We start from the raw sequence: 18065 nt of genomic DNA, 5'->3' as shown, positions 1-18065 counted from the left end.
GCAGCCAGACAAAATAAACAAACAAAAACAGGAACATAAACATGATGGTGGGTGACACGTCCTCATGAACAACATTGTCTGAACCCCAAATAGAATACTTTCTCTCATGATGTGTTTTCTTTCAGAATTGTTTTTCAGGGTAACGGGCAAATGGAGACTCTTCATTTATTTTGCCCTGAAAATAGGAATTAAAAGGAAGATTTACAATTAATTTGGATTCAAAGATTTGTACCTTTTGAATGCATTGCATTTGAGACAAAAGACTGGAGCACAAAGTGTGTAAAACACATAATTTAAAAAAGAAACCATCTTTGCATAGAATTGATCATCAATGTCAATTATCTGATAAACTGGCCTAATTCTCATGTGTTAAAGAATACATATTGGCTTACATGACTTTGGTTTCCTGTGCGTTAAACAGCTTTTCTTCTGTCACTTCTATATCCGAATGTCCTGTTCATTGAACAGGAAGCTCTTTTGCATGCAATATCTATACCACCAATACAAAATCAATTCACCAATGGCACATCTTCAAGCCTCTGAAATGTTGAACCTCTGGGAGTAATGAGCTTTGCAATTCCAACAGCCAGCAGAAGACCCAGACAGATGTAGAATATGCTTAGGACTGCTACGAGAGCCGGACTCCTTGATAAGACATGTCTCCCATCACTTTCTAAGGCTAAAGAATGAATAACAGTGATAAAGTATGGTTACAAAAATATATAAATCAGTTCTCTTAAAAGTAAATTTAATCTATTAAATCAGGTGGCATTTCTGAAACATGAACATGCTGTTCTCTTGAAAGCTTAATTACAACAGAACCTATGTGTCCACTGGTAACAGTTTGCTTTACCACTAAGACTCATTGTCTGCTAGGATAATTAATTTGATTAATTCAATAATATATCAATTATTTTCATGTGAAACACACACCTGTGCTTGAGCTCATGTTCCCTGTCGTAAAATCAGAGCTTGGCGACAAAGTTGATGAGAAGATTGAGGATGTTGAGTCATAACCAACTATTCCAGTTAGGGTCTGATTCATAGTAGTGTCAGCTGTAAAACCTGTAGAGGTTTGTGTGGTGGTGCTGCCATTGGATGATTGTGATGGAGTTAGTGGCTGAGAGTATTGGGAAGGCTCAGTTGCAGGTGATGAAGTTGATGATTCCATTGGGACTCTAGTGTCACCAGTAGGATCTGTATTAGGTGCTTCACTGACTGATGAACTTGTCTTACTGGTTGGCATGGCAGGGGCCACTGTGGGGATGGTGACAGACAATGTTGAGGTATTCCTGGTGGTTGCCTTCATTGGAGTCACTGTCAAGGTTGATGATGGGGCTCCAGAGGACCCTGCATTAAAGGAGTGTTAGTATTGGATCATTTCATATTTACATACAGGCATATTCATATTTTGTTATGATCTGAAACTGGATCATCCCCGATAACAAATCTGCATCTGAGTCCAATGTTTTGGTAGCCGCCCTCCTGTCCGGAGCCGCCCTCCTGTCCGGAGCCGCCTGTCAGTCCGGAGCCGCCCGTCAGTCCGGAGCTGCCGGACAGGAGGGCGGCTCTGGCGCCCTTTTAATGAAAGTGAAACCGAAACAACCAAAAAACAAACAGGTAAACAGCAAAGAACGTGACGCAACCGAGGTGCAAACAAACACACAAAGAAAAATAATTACCCACAAAACACAGGTGGGAAAAGGCTACCTAAGTCAGTCCAGAGCCGCCAGAGCCGTTCTTCACACCAGAGCCGCCCTTCACTCCGGAGCTGCCAGAATCGCAGCCCCTCAGTCCAGAGGCACCCCTCAGTCCAGAGGCATCCTCTATGAGGGTGAGGGTCCCCGCTCCAGAGGCGCCACCTAAGTGGGCCAAGACTGAGGTGGAGCGGGGTCCACGTCCCGCACCCGAGCCGCCGCCGTAAAGAAGGCCCACCCTAATTGTTAGGGCCTACATAAAGCTGTCCAAAAAGCAGAGATTTCTTTCCAGCACAATGGAGTGAATCCTTACCACGCTACACCTGGCTATCAGCAGAGCCTTGTCTGGCAACGAAACAATTCATTCAGCCTCGTTTACTGCCTTTTAAAAAAACATAGCTGATATGGCTGACCATATCTCCCTGGCATATTACATAATTTATGCAGCAGCATATAAGACATTTTTGGACTCACCTTGTTGTGTGCGGCGGTCCTTCAGTTGGCTAATTTTGTCATCAAAGAAAGAGATTTACAATTCCGAGTTGGATGACTGTTCAAAAAGTATTTTCCAAGTCTGACATCCCAGGTGCAATGCTTGCGGTTTGCCACTGTCACCGATTCCTTCCTTACAACTCATTGTTGAATTTGCGATTTCCAACTTATTGTGTAATATTTATGTCCAATGGCGGTAAAGCACTGATATGTTTGATCTATTATTTATCATCATTATTTCTCTTCACATGACAAGGATTAAAAAGGATTTGCCAGTAGATTGTCTACTTGGTTTATCATAATGACTGCTAGCTAAGATTTTGAAAGTAAGATGTTGACATGATCAGTCTAATCAAAGCTACTGTAGATATAATGTGATTTGACGTCATTTTATCTGTGGCCAATGATCTTGAGCCTTATTGGAAGGGCACCTCTAATGTAACTCCATGGCAGCACCCAAAGGGCTCATATTCTTGATGTCTATCCTTACTAAAGGCGGGTGATGTAGTGTCCCCATGAGTGACAGAACAGTGAGCCCATCACGGTGCAATGCTGAGCCAATCATGGTGCAATGCTCCTATTTTCTGCTAGCCTGCCCCACCACCACAGAAAGCACTGGGCTAGGCTGAAACACCTGCATTCTGGAGCTGCCTGTTTGTATGCGGCTTTATTAACTCAATGATATATACATTATTTACATTGTTTGCAAACTGATATGTGACACGTATTAATGCCAAAATAACATGTAAACAGGCAAGCCCCCCCAAAAACAACATATATACCTCCCCCCCCCCCCCCCACCTGCCATGAATGACGGGTCACCACTGGACCTCGAAAATTCTCACCCCTTGGGTGCTTCCATAGAGTTAGATTAGAAGTGCCCTTCCAAGAAGGATCAAGGTCATTGGCCACAAATAAAATGACGTTATATGTACAGTAGCTTTTATACTTTCTAAATATTAGCTAGCAGTCATCATCATGAATCAAGTCGACAATCTTTTTTAAATTGTTTTTAAAAATGTATTTCACCTTTATTTAACCAGGTAAGATAGTTGAGAACAAGTTCTCATTTACAACTGTGACCTGGCCAAGATAAAGCAAAGTAGTGCAACAGAAACAAAAACACAAAGTTACACGTGGAATAAACAAGAGTACAATAACACAATAGAAAAAAAGAAAGTCTATATACATTGTGTGCAAATGGCATGAGGAGGTAAGGCAATAAATAGGCCATAGTAGCAAAGTAATTACAATTTAGCAGATTAACACTGGAGTGATAGATGAGCAGATGATGATGAGCAGATGATGGTGTGTAAGTAGTGATACTGGTGTGCAAAAGAGCAGCAAAGTAAATTAAAACAATATGGGGGATGAGGTAGGTAGATTGGGTGGGCTATTTACAGATGGACTGTGTACAGCGATCGGTTAGCTTCTCAGATAGCTGATGTTTAAAGTTAGTGAGGGAAATGTAAGTCTCCAACTTCAGCAATTTTTGTAATTCGTTCCAGTCACTGGCAGCAGAGAACTAGAAGGAAAGGCGGCCAAACAGGTGTTGGCTTTGGGGATGACCAGGGAGATATACCTGCTGGAGCGCGTGCTACGGGTGGGTGTTGTTATCGTGAACAGTGAGCTGAGATAAGGCGGAGCTTTACCTAGCATACACTTATAGATGACCTGTAGCCAGTGGGTCTGGCGATGAATATGAAGCGAGGGCCAGCCTTCTAGAGCATACAGGTCGTAGTGGTGGGTGGTATAAGGCGCTTTGGTAACAAAAGAGATGGCACTGTGATAGACTACATCCAATTTGCTGAGTGTTGGAAGCTATTTTGTAGATGACATCGCTGAAGTCGAGGATCGGTAGGATAGTCAGTTTCACTAGGGTAAGTTTGGCGGCGTGAGTGAGGCTTTGTTGCGAAATAGAAAGCCAATTCTAGATTTGATTTTGGATTGGAGATGTTTGATATGATTCTGGAAGGAGAGTTTACAGTCTAGCCAGACACCTAGGTATTTGTAGTTCTCCACGTATTCTAGGGCGGGTGCGGGCAGCAAACGGATAAAAAGCATGCTTTTAGTTTTACTAGCGTTTAAGAGCAGTTGGAGGCCACGGAAGGAGTGTTGTATGACATTGAAGCTCGTTTGGAGGTTAGTTAACACAGTGTCCAAAGAAGGGCCAGATGTATACAGAATGGTGTCACCTGCGTAGAGCTGGATCACAGAATCATCCGCAGCAAGAGCGACACCGTTGATATATACAGAGAAAAGAGTTGGCCCAAGAATTGAACCCTGTGGTACCCCCATAGAGTCGGCCAGAGGTCTGGACAACAGGCCCCCCGATTTGACACACTGAACTCTGTCTGTGAAGTAGTGAACCATGCTATGCAGTCATTTGAGAAACCAAGGCTATTGAGTCTGCCGATACGAATACAGTGATGGGACAGAGTCGAAAGCCTTGGCCCAGGTCAATGAAGACGGCTGCACAGTACTGTCTTTTATCGATGGCGGTTATGATATTGTTTAGTACCTTGAGCGTGGCTGAGGTGCACCCATGACCAGCTCGGAAACCGGATTGCACAGAGGAGAAGGTACGGTGGGATTCTAAATGGTCAGTGATCTGTTTATTAACTTTGCTTTCGAGGACTTTAGAAAGGCAGGGCAGGATGGATATAGGTCTATAACAATTTGGGTCTAGAGTGTCACCCCCTTTGAAGAGGGGGATGACCGCTGCAGCTTTCCAATCTTTAGGGATCTCGGATAATACAATAGAGAGTTTGAACAGACTGGTAATAGGGATTGCAACAACGGTGGAGGATAATTTTAGAAAGAGAGGTTCCAGATTGTCTAGCCCAGCTGATTTGTACCGGTCCAGGTTTTGCAGCTCTTTCAGAACATCTGCTATCTGGATTTGGGTGAAGGAGAAGCTGGGGAGGCTCGGGCAAGTAGCTGCGGGGAGTGCAGAGCTGTTGGCCGGGGTTGGGATAGCCAGGAGGAAAGCATGGCCAGTCGTAGAGAAATGCTTATTGAAATTTTCGATTATCATGGATTTATCAGTGGTGACCGTGTTACCTAGCCACAGTGCAGTGGGCAGCTGGAAGGTGGTGCTCTTGTTCCCCATGGACTTTACAGTGTCCCAAAACTTTTTGGAGTTAGAGCTATAGAATGCAAATTTCTGTTTGAGAAAGCTCATCTTTGCTTTCCTGACTGACTGTGTGTATTGGTTCCTGACTTCCCTGAACAGTTGCATATCGCAGGGACTATTTGATGCTATTGCAGTCCACCACAGGATGTTTTTGTGCTGATCAAGGGCAGATAGGTCTCGAGTGAACCAAGGGCTATATCTGTTCTTAGTTTTCCATTTTTTGAAAGTGGCATGCTTATATAAATTGGTGAGGAAATTACTTTTAAAAAACGACCAGGCATCCTCGACTGACTGGATGAGGTCTATATCCTTCCAGGATACCCGGGACAGGTCGATTAGAAAGGCCTGTTCGCAGAAGTGTTATAGGGAGCGTTTGACAGTGATGAGGGGTGGTCGTTTCACTGCGGGCCCATAGCGGATGCAGGCAATGAGGCAGTGATTGCTGAGATCCTGATTGAAAACAGCAGAGGTGTATTTGGAGGGCAAGTTGGTCAGGATAATATCTATGAGGTTGCCCATGTTTACAGATTTCAGGATGTACCTGGTGGTTTCCTTGATAATTTGTGTGATATTGAGGGCATCTAGCTTAGATTGTAGGACTGCTGGGGGTGTTAAGCATATCCCAGTGTAGGTCACCTAACAGAACGAACTCTGAAGATAGATAGGGGTCAATCAATTCACATATGATGTCCAGGGCATAGCTGGGAGCTGAGGGGGGTCTATAACAGGTGGCAACAGTGAGAGACTTATTTCTGGAGAGATTCATTTTTTAAATTAGAAGCTCGAACTGTTTGGGCAGTAGATTGCAACTCCTCCCCCTTTTGGCAGTTCTATCTTGACGGAAAATGTTGTAGTTGGGTATGGAAATTTCAGAATTTTTGGTGGCCTTCCTAAGCCAGGATTCAGACACGGCAAGGACATCAGGGTTGGCGGAGTGGGCTAAAGCAGTGAGTAAAACAAACTTAGGGAGGAGACTTCTGATGTTAACATGCATGAAACCAAGGCTTTTTTGATTATAGAAGTCAACAAATGAGAGTGCCTGGGGACACACAGGGTCTGGGTTAGCCTCCACATCACCCGAGGAACAGAGGAGGGTAGGATTAGGGTACGGCTAAAGGCTAGCAAAACTGGTCGTCTAGCGCGTTGGGGACAGAGAATAAAAGGAGCATATTTCTGGGTGTGGTAGAATAGATTCATGGTATAATGTGCAGACAGGGGAATGGTGGGGTGTGGCTACAGTGGAGGTAAGCCCAGGCACTGAGTGATGATAAGAGAGGTTGCATCTCTGGAAAATCCTTGTCATATGAAGAAAAATAATGAAGAGAAATTATAGATAAAACAAATCTGTGCTCAAGTTGGAAATCGGAAATTCAACAATGAGTGGTTTGGAAGGAATCAGTGACAATGGCTGTGTGGTCCCAAAACTGGGATTAAGGAGCTCTTTTCCAAGTTTAAAATGATAAACATTCAACATTGGCCATGTTGTCAATGAAGCATGATTTGTGCCGCACTCAAAACAACTGTTAACTCGGAACAGCGAAAACTTGTCTTCAGTGAGTTCAAGACAACTGGGAAGTCGGGAATAAACGAGGTAAGACCTGAAGATCAATGATGTCATCATGATTTGACCTTGATGTTTTCCGAGTTCCCAGTTGTTTTGAAAGTACCATAAATCCAGAGAATGCCAGACTTTGATGACAAAATTTGTCCACGAAGGACCGCTGCACCACCTTCCTGTTGAAGTGAGCACAGCACAACAATGTGAGTCCAAAAATGTATTGTATGCTCAAATAAAATACAATTGTAATTGTCACATGCACTGAATACAAAAGTGCTAAACAAATAGTTATATTGACTACGTCCGTCCTAGCTCACTCATTAATGTCTTAAAAGAAATTACGGATTGCCTCTTATTCGTTTATCGTCCCTTTATGCCATAGTTTTTACATCTCAATTGTCATTAGAAACCACATACAGTATGTTTAAGCAAGTCAGCCATATCAGCTATGTTTAAAAAAAGGCAATAAATAAGGTTGAATGAACTGTTTCGCTTCCAGACTGTTTTGCTGCACTTTTGAAATGTACAGTGACAGACTTCAGAACATGTGCTGTTCTTACAGTGTTCTCCTTGTATACCAAGTCAGAACTACTGATAGCCAGGTGTAGCAGTGATAAGATGTTGGGAGAAATGTATGTAGCTCTGACAGTTTGTGGGCACGGTTTGTCACCGTTATAGTGCAATTAATGTATTGTTTTGTGTTGTGGCTTTGCTGGCATGCACCCCACTTGTATTTTTTTTTGCCCCACCAAGATTTACATGCTAAAATCACAATTGAATGTGCCTACATATCTGGTCCTGGCATGTACGCTCATTAGCTAACAGGTGGCAGATACAGTGCAGGTAGGTTGGGCGGGTAGGCTAGTCTATGATGAGATTATTATGGATGCGAGCTTGAAATAATAGGTTTATTTGTCAAACAGAATTCAAGCATTGATCATCATGTCACCAGAATAAGACCGTTGATAGATATTGAAAAGGTGCATCAAGATCACAGTGCACTTCCAACACCCTGTGAAGTTCATCATAATTTATTTAATCTGTAGTCAAATAAACTGTATGGTTTAACAAGTCATTGTGGGAGGACCACACACCATATCGCTTTGGATAAAAGCGTCTGCTAAATGGCATATATTATTATATATTATCATCGCGTGACTCCAAATTTACTTCGATATGATGGTTATTAGGTACAGTTGAATTCGGACATTTACATACACTTAGGTTGTATTCCAACACTCTACCTAAAACTCGTATTCCAATCACTCCACAAATTTCTTGTTAACAAACTATAGTTCTGGCAAGTCGGTTAGGATATCTACTATGTGCATGACACAAGTAATTTTTCCAACAATTGTTTACAGACAGATTATTTCACTTATAATTCACTGTATCACAATTCCAGTGGGTCAGAAGTTTACATACAGAAAGTTGACTGTGCATTTAAACCGTTTGAAAATGATGTCATGGCTTTAGAAGCTTCTGATAGGCTAACTGACATAATTTGAGTCAATTGGAGGTGTATCTGTGGATGTATTTCAAGGCCTACCTTTAAACTCAGTGCCTCTTTGCTTGACATCACAGTAAAATCAAAAGAAATCCAAGAGAAAAAAAATTCTAGACCTCCACAAGTCTGGTTCATCCTTGGGAGTAATTTCCAAACACCTGAAAGTACCACGTTCAACTGTACAAACAATAGTACGCAAGTGTAAACACCATGCGACCACGCAACCATCATACCACTCAGGAAGGAGACGCGTTCTGTCTCCCAGAGATGAACGTACTTTGGTGCGAAAAGTGCAAATCAATCCCAGAACAACAGCAAAGGACCTTGCGAAGATGCTGGAGGAAAAAGGTACAAAAGTATCTATATCCGGGCCTCCCGAGTGGCGCAGTGGTCTGAGGCACTACATCACAGTGCTAGCTGTGCCACTAGGAATTCTGGGAGTCCGGGCTCTGTTGCAGCCGGCCGCGACTGGGAGGCCCATGGGGCGGCGCACAATTGGCCCAGTGTCGTCCGGGTTAGGGAGGGTTTGGCCGGCAGGGATATCCATGTCTCATCGCACACTAGCGACTCCTGTGGCGAACCTCCCTATCAGCCAATACAGTCGCGTACACAATATCTTTAATCCACAATGACTATGACAAACAAACCGACTGTCTGGATGGGCGTTTCAGACAGCAGGGTTACCCAGAGGAATGGCTTCATGATGCAAGGGACCGTTACAAGAATATGAACCAGGATGACAGCCTCAAGCCCAAATCACCACGCCCAACGAGTTTAATGCTACCTTCAATACCCCCCACTTGGCAAACAGTTCGACCATATCATTAAAAAACACTGGCACATCTTGAGCACTGATCCACAACTGGAAAAGACGTTGAAAGAAGCCCGCGTGAAGTCTTCAGACGCCCCCCAACATCAGTCAAATGGTGGTGAGGTCTGATCTTCCAGCAGTGCCACATAGCACCTTTCTAGACAATGTGACCTACGGTAATTACAGATGTGGTCGATGTATCCAGTGTCACTTTACGAACAAATGCACAATGTTCAATCGCCCCCAACACGGGCAAGGCCATTAAGATTAAGGCCACCATTGTGTGAGCCACAAAAAAATGTACTATTCCTGATCAATTGTATTTGTGGTCTACGCTATGTAGGAAAAATGAAACGAGCTCTGAAAACAAGGATAGCAGAACACAGGAGTAATATCAGGACTCTTGACCATAGACACCTTGTGGCTGCGCATGTCATGGCGGCTCGTCACAACATCAACTTTCTGAGATACATTCTACTGAGCATAGAATTGTATTGGATTCACCGTTTGTCCAGTGTTTCCTAAAGGTCTGAACCAAGAGTTTGATACCAGACCATATCTTACATTCATATGTTAAATTGATTTGTCCTGACATCCAGGTCTCCACTTTGTCATGTTGTACATATTAGATTTTCTGTAACTACTAGGCCCTACATGTGTCCATCTCATTGATATGCGTCATGTGCATAATGGTCATGTGAGGTGAAATATTTTAACGTTTAATGTGCATAACCAGTGTGCGGGCCTTCCTGTTCTTTACACTTCAACACGCGCAGCCTTTCATGCACAATAAGTCTGTTTAATGGAAACATCTCTGGTGGGAAAATGTCCATATTGTTTTATGCAGATTTTAAAATATTCGCATTAAAATCTGATGCAAATTGGATGCAAAGTTAAGCCTCTGTCGGTATTCTTAAATCAAGTGGGAGGAATTCCTCACTATACACAAGTGTTTATGGGTAATATTTTATAAAACTGAATGTATAACCACTTTCCTACCAAAAACGCAATAGTGGAAAAAGTATGACAATGGGGTACCCCCTTGTCATACTTGACTAAAAGTAAAGATGCCTTAATAGAAAATGACTCAAGTAAAAGTCACCCAGTAAAATACTTGAGTAAAAGTCTAAAAGCATTTGGTTTTAAAATATACTTTAGTATCAAAACTAAAATAATAATTTTAATTTCCTTATATTAAGCAAACCAGTAGCCACAATGTTCTTATATTTTTATTTACAGATCGCTAGGGGCACATTCCAAAACTCAAGACATTTACAAATGAAGCATTTGTGTTTAGTGAGTCCACTAGATCAGAGGCAGTAGGGAAGACCAGGATGTTCTCTGGACAAATGTGTGAATTTGACCATTTTCTGTCCTGCTAAGCATTCAAAATGTAACAAGTACTTTTGCGTGTCAGGGAAAATGTATGGAGCAAAACAGGACAATTATTTTCTTTAGGAATGTAGTGAAGGAAAAGTAAAAGTTGTCAAAAATATAAATAGTATAGTAGAGACCCCAAAAACTACTTAAGTTGTACTTGAAAGTATTTTTACTCAAGTACTTTGCACTACTGCAAAAATGTGATAAAAAAACCTGTGTCACATATCCTTTGATCCATTTCATAAAATATAAAAATCAGAAGCACAGTTGTAATGTATTATTTAAGAGTAATCAGGTCAGACAACTACAAATATCTTTAAAATGTTGTATTAAAAATAAACATGTTAATCACAGCATTTTACAGATTTTTTTCCACCCACCTATGCAAATAAGAGATCATAGATTGATATGTATTATGAACGGACTGTACATAATCTATCGTTTCCATTCAACACATTTGCCATAACTTACCAACTATGTAAATAAATACATAGCATTCTTCAATTAACTGTTGAATATGTAAATCCTTTCAAAAGTAATAGAACATGTATTTAACCATCATTGCTTCAAGTTTGAAATTGTTGTGAAAAACATCTACATCACTGTGACTAACCATAGAGGTCACTAGAACAATAATCTTGCAGTAAAACATTGAATACTGGAGTAATTGATATCTTTCATTATTCAGATAAACTTATTGGTCCATTTGAAATCCTGAGACAAATATTAGGCAGTAGTGAATCACTTAAGGCAAGATTGGTATCTTAAACATTAACAGGATTTGATTATAGTTACTGTGGCTGGAAATAATTAAACCAGAAAAGTTACATGACACATAACTAATTATACACCTTCCAGTGCGCAAGAGACAACTGTTCCAAGAATGAAACATGATCAACTATTTGGAGTTCAGTACTAGGGCTAAACCTACTCCTTAAACCGTTTAGCTGGAGCAATGGGCCCAACAGCCTCCTGGGTCACCTCTATGACACCACTGTCAAGAACGAGCTCTCCTGGTTGATCATCTTCCTGTCAAAAGACCAATAGAATGGATTAAAAATATATACGCAGGATGTACTAAAATTCTATCAGTGCATTGTCCCTTATGTGTTAGTGTATTTGACAGAGAAGTTAATTAAGGTTTTTTCCTGACGAGTCAAACTGAATTGTTCCGCTGCTCTATTGTTCGCTACATATTTCAGTCTGAGACTGCCATCATTGAAGTTGTTTGTAGTGACGTCAAAATGAGGGGGGTGGGTTGTATAAAACAAAGGTCATCAGCAATTAGATTATCTCTAACCAATCAGTGTGTCAAAGCTAAAAACACATTTTCGAAATGCTGCTTTACATGTGTTCTGGCTCTAGTCCAACCCATCGGTTTCTGGGACCAATCAGATGGTCTAAAATGGATTTCCATTATAGAAATCGTCTGGGAGGTACTGAGATCTAGACTCATTGCAGAGAAGAAACTACCTTCCGGGTATTCCGTGGGCACAGGCTGGAGGCCCGGAGCAAGGAGTTTGGGTAGCCAGGCAAAAGGGAGCTATGTTTCCCTATTGATTCCAATATCTCTCTGACTACAGTCCAACTTACTCTGTGTTTGAGGTAAGACAGGTAGGTGTCCCAACCCAGGGTTATTGTGTTCACATAAAGGACCCGGTATTGGGGTGAAAGGAAATAGAAGTTGATCAGCTGTGCGGCAGGCCAGACACACCAATCAGCCTACAGTAAGAAACACATTAATAATAAAAAATATCATAACCTCAGTCAAATCAACCCTCTGTATTCTCTAGTGTCATCAAAGATACATCAGCATAACATATAAGATGGTAAAATTGAACAAGGAATACATTCTACATCATACAGGACTGTAGTACTTACCTTATAGAACTCCCAGAACTTCTCTTTGAATTCCAGCGCGCCTTTGGATAAACTGTGTCCCTCCAGTACTCCCATGCCTGCAATCAACAAAGGTGAAGGATGGGTGCATTGACTGTATGAAAGTCTGGGATATCTACCAAATTATTAAACAGTATTTAGTCAGTATAAAAATGGAAACACATAGGCTACAGATAACATCCAATCATAATAGTAAGGGTTTGGTACCCATATCAGTTGTTTGTTACCTTAATGCCATTTGTCATATTCTTGGCAAACTTTGACCCACTCTTTAACATATAGTATTGACGTACGGTACACAAACCCTTATACCTCACTAGTGGCTTGATGCAATAAACTGACTCCACACACACAACGCTTTCACATTCAGAACATTTCACCCCAGAGCCCATCCTAATCCCAATGTGAAATGTCCTATAGATACACAAAACTAGGGAAGGCTGAAGGCCTATTTGTTCTTGCACTAAGACAATCAAATATTGCATATGAGAACGTTATTTGCAGTTATTTTAATGCAAAAATAAATTATACCTTGTATAAATGTAAACCAAAAGAGCTTTTGCATTTCATTCTCACCTAAAAAGTACCAAGCTCCAAGGATTGGTGAGCAAACTAGCTGGTCCAGTAGGACTTTCTTGCCTACAGTGTGCAAGGCTTTGCCAATGTAGATTTTATCCAGCCATGAATACCAGTAGTGGAGGACAGGTCCCATAGAGCAACCCACTCCAAACATGTGCCCTAGGGAAAATAGAAAATAAAATATTGACAGAAGTACCTCAAATTATTTTCTACATGCATCTATCAAGGATGGGGTATGATGTCAGCTCTAGTATAAAAATAAACATTGTGCCAAGAGCCCAATGCTAATGGAACAGGTGGTAGCCGCACTCTGCCTACTGATGCAGCCAAATATATTGGCACCACTTGAATTTCACAATGCAAAGGGAGAACAACGCTGTTTTGGGGGGTTGAATTGCCATTTTATTTATTTTCAAAACAAACACACGTGTGAACGAACACCAAAAGTTTTAAAATGTCAACTTTCTTTATAATAAACAGTGAATGGTGCCGATATATTTGACCGCAACTGTACCCAATTGGATATTCTCACCTGTGCGACTCCAGTCACGAATTTTCTGAGGATCTTTCATTTTTTCCCTGGTTTGCTGTATGATATCTCCCAGAGACAGCATAACACCTCCACTGAGGGTGTTTGTTAAAATGAGCAATCTTCCTTGTAACAGTGGTTTCCAATAGAATGAAATCCGCACAAGAAAAGTTTTACCTCGAGGAATTACCATGATTAATATACAGGAGACCAGTCATCTGCAACGCATTAACTAGCTAACTCTGGCTCGTGAATGCCTGGCAAATGTTGATAACACGCGAATCAATATCTACTTTTGAAAGTATCGAAATCGAACCCATCTGATGTAGCAGTTTAGCTGACACACGAGTTGAGTTCAAATAGTAAGTAAAGTGAATGAAAACTGACTCACTTCCGCATCAGCACATGTAACTTTATACCTCAGTGGTGTAACTACCACAGAGTTTCCCTGTGTTCCAGGCAGATTTGATGTCCTGAAATCACACACTGCCACCGCTACTGCCACCTAGTGTTGACAGTTACATTTGTTGTTTTCAGGCCCTACTGCACTTGCAGCTAGCTAGTGGCCAGCTCAACGATACAATAATATTGTAAATCTGTGAATTAGCTTGACTTACTGTGCACGAAGGTCGATTGATATAGATTAGCGTCTTTATATAGGTTGGGGTGGGACAGAGTGCCTAAAGTAAAATCATTTTTATATGTAAAACGTGTTTTGAGAGCACATTTGAATGTGTTGTGGTGTTAAATGAAGTATAGCATCATCATGTGGCAAAAAAAAAATGTAACTGTCAAAGGCCTTGTTCTGTCTCCCCGAAGAGTTTTATACAGACGGCAGAAGAGCCAGACTGCTCCTGGACCTCTATGATAGTGGGCATAGAGTGTTCTCCACCATACCCCTGTCTGCGCATTATGCCCTGAATATATTCTACCATGCCCAGAAACCTGCTCCTCTTATTCTCTATCCCCAACGCTCTAGGCGACCAGTTTTGATAGCCTTTAGCCGCACCCTCATATACTACTCCTTCTCTGTTCCGCGGGTGATGTGGAGGTAAACCCAGGCCCTGCATGTTTCATGCATGTCAACCTTGGTTTCATGCATGTCAACATCAGAAGCCTCCTCCCTAAGTTTGTTTTACTCACTGCTTTAGCACACTCTGCTAACCCTGATGTCCTTGCCGTGTCTGAATCCTGGCTCAGGAAGGCCACCACAAATTCAGAGATTTCCATACCCAACTATAACATCTTCCGTCAAGATAGAACTGCCAAAGGGGGAGGAGTTGCAGTCTACTGCAGAGATAGCCTGCAAAGTAATGTCATACTTTCCAGGTCCATACCCAAACAGTTCGAACTACTAATTTTGAAAATTACTCTCTCCAGAAATATGTCTCTCACTGTTGCCGCCTGCTATACCAACCCCCCTCAGCTCCCAGCTGTGCCCTGGACACCATTCGTGAATTGATCGCCCCCCATCTAGCTTCAGAGTTTGTTCTGTTAGGTGACCTAAACTGGGATATGCTTAACACCCCGGCAGTCCTACAATCTAAGCTAGATGCCCTCAATCTCACACAAATCATCAAGGAACCCACCAGGTACAACCCTAACTCTGTAAACAAGGGCACCCTCATAGACGTCATCCTGACCAACTGGCCCTCCAAATACACCTCCGCTGTCTTCAACCAGGATCTCAGTGATCACTGCCTCATTGCCTGTATCCGCTACGGAGCCGCAGTCAAACGGCCCGGGTATCCTGGAAGGATATAGACCTCATCCAGTCAGTCGAGGATGCCTGGTCGTTCTTTAAAAGTAATTTCCTCACCATTTTAGATAAGCATGCTCCGTTCAAAAAATGCAGAACTAAGAACAGATACAGCCCTTGGTTCACTCCAGACCTGACTGCCTTCGACCAGCACAAAAACATCCTGTGGCGGACTGCAATAGCATCAAATAGTCCCCGCGATATGCAACTGTTCAGGGAAGTCAGGAACCAATACACGCAGTCAGGCAGGAAAGCTAAGGCCAGCTTCTTCAGGCAGAAGTTTGCATCCTGTAGCTGCAACTCCAAAAAGTTCTGGGACACTGTGAAGTCCATGGAGAACAAGAGCACCTCCTCCCAGCTGCCCACTGCTAGGTAACACGGTCACCACCGATAAATCCATGATTATCGAAAACTTCAATAAGCATTTCTCAACGGCTGGCCATGCCTTCCGCCTGGCTACTCCAACCTCGGCCAATAGCTCCGCCCCCCCCGCAGCTCCTCGCCCAAGCCTCTCCAGGTTCTCCTTTACCCAAATCCAGATAGCAGATGTTCTGAAAGAGCTGCAAAACCTGGACCCGTACAAATCAGCTGGGCTTGACAATCTGGACCCTCTATTTCTGAAACTATCCGCCGCCATTGTCGCAACCCCTATTACCAGCCTGTTCAACCTCTCTTTCATATCGTCTGAGATCCCCAAGGATTGGAAAGCTGCCGCAGTCATCCCCCTCTTCAAAGGGGGAGACACCCTGGACCCAAACTGTTACAGACCTATATCCATCCTGCCCTGCCTATCTAAGGTCTTCGAAAGCCAAGTCAACAAACAGGTCACTGACCATCTCGAATCCCACCGTACCTTCTCCGCTGTGCAATCTGGTTTCCGAGCCGGTCACGGGTGCACCTCAGCCACACTCAAGGTACTAAACGATATCATAACCGCAATCGATAAAAGACAGTACTGTGCAGCCGTCTTCATCGACCTTGCCAAGGCATTCGACTCTGTCAATCACCATATTCTTATCGGCAGACTCAGTAGCCTCGGTTTTTCGGATGACTGCCTTGCCTGGTTCACCAATTACTTTGCATACAGAGTTCAGTGTGTCAAATCGGAGGGCATGCTGTCCGGTCCTCTGGCAGTCTCTATGGGGGTGCCACAGGGTTCAATTCTCGGGCCGACTCTTTTCTCTGTATATATCAATGATGTTGCTCTTGCTGCGGGCGATTCCCTGATCCACCTCTACGCAGACGACACCATTCTATATACTTTCGGCCCGTCATTGGACACTGTGCTATCTAACCTCCAAACGAGCTTCAATGTCATACAACACTCCTTCCGTGGCCTCCAACTGCTCTTAAACGCTAGTAAAACCAAATGCATGCTTTTCAACCGATCGCTGCCTGCACCCGCATGCCCGACTGGCATCACCACCCTGGATGGTTCCGACCTTGAATATGTGGACATCTATAAGTACCTAGGTGTCTGGCTAGACTGCAAACTCTCCTTCCAGACTCATATCAAACATCTCCAATCGAAAATCAAATCAAGAGTCGGCTTTCTATTCCGCAACAAAGCCTCCTTTCCTCACGCTGCCAAGCTTACCCTAGTAAAACTGACTATCCTACCGATCCTCGACTTCGGCGATGTCATCTACAAAATTGCTTCCAACACTCTACTCAGCAAACTGGATGCAGTTTATCACAGTGCCATCCGTTTTGTCACTAAAGCACCTTATACTACCCACCACTGCGACTTGTATGCTCTAGTCGGCTGGTCCTCGCTACATATTCATCGCCAGACCCACTGGCTCAAGGTCATCTACAAGTCCATGCTAGGTAAAGCTACGCCTTATCTCAGTTCACTGGTCACGATGGCAACACCCATCAATAGCACGCGCTCCAGCAGATATATCTCACTGATCATCCCTAAAGCCAACACATCATTTGGCCGCCTTTCGTTCCAGTACTCTGCTGCCTATGACTGGAACGAGTTGCAAAAATCGCTGAAGTTGGAGACTTTTATCTCCCTCATCAACTTCAAACATCAGCTATCTGAGCAGCTAACCGATCGCTGCAGCTGTACATAGTCTATTGGTAAATAGCCCACCCATTTTCACCTACCTCATCCCCATACTGTTTTTATTTATTTACTTTTCTGCTCTTTTGCACACCAATATCTCTACCTGTACATGACCATCTGATCATTTATCACTCCAGTGTTAATCTGCAAAATTGTAATTATTCGCCTACCTCCTCATTCATTTTGCACACATTGTATATAGACTCCCCTTTTTTTCTACTGTGTTATTGACTTGTTAATTGTTTACTCCATGTGTAACTCTGTGTTGTCTGTTCACACTGCTATGCTTTATCTTGGCCAGGTCGCAGTTGCAAATGACAACTTGTTCTCAACTAGCCTACCTGGTTAAATAAAGGTGAAGTAAATCAAAATTAAAATAAATAAATAAAATATGTCACCATGGGAAGCTACAAATCAACTACTCTATTGGCACCCCTACTGTAGGCTGTGGCAGCCAGTGGCTGTCACCAGTGAGGTAATCAATCATGTCTGAAATGTAACAGGCCCTTTCGGTCTCCGTATGGGATATCGTATTGAAAAATGGGATTGCAAGAGAAAATCGAATGAACCTATTCTATTGGGTTCTATTTGACGTGAGCTCTAGTGTAATAGTAAAGGGTAACATTCTGCAATGTAGTAAAGCA

General features: G+C 42.7%; 1 protein-coding gene across 1 annotated transcript; it reads right to left on the bottom strand.

Annotated features, from left to right (window-relative positions):
• Nucleotides 1-10892: 10892 nt before the first annotated feature.
• On the bottom strand, nt 10893-14005 carry LOC123991456 (mpv17-like protein 2). The gene is made up of 5 exons (XM_046293074.1): nt 13592-14005; nt 13057-13218; nt 12463-12539; nt 12175-12303; nt 10893-11610 (listed from the first exon to the last, which is right to left on the bottom strand). The coding sequence occupies exons 1-5, from the start codon at nt 13779-13781 to the stop codon at nt 11509-11511; spliced, it is 660 nt and encodes a 219-aa protein (XP_046149030.1). The 5' UTR covers nt 13782-14005; the 3' UTR covers nt 10893-11508.
• Between the last annotated feature and the right edge of the window lie 4060 nt (nt 14006-18065).

This window comes from Oncorhynchus gorbuscha, linkage group LG02, assembly GCF_021184085.1.
Source record: "Oncorhynchus gorbuscha isolate QuinsamMale2020 ecotype Even-year linkage group LG02, OgorEven_v1.0, whole genome shotgun sequence".
NCBI lineage: Eukaryota > Metazoa > Chordata > Actinopteri > Salmoniformes > Salmonidae > Oncorhynchus > Oncorhynchus gorbuscha.
Note: the sequence above shows the minus strand (reverse complement) of the source record. Positions and strands in the feature narration are given on the sequence as shown.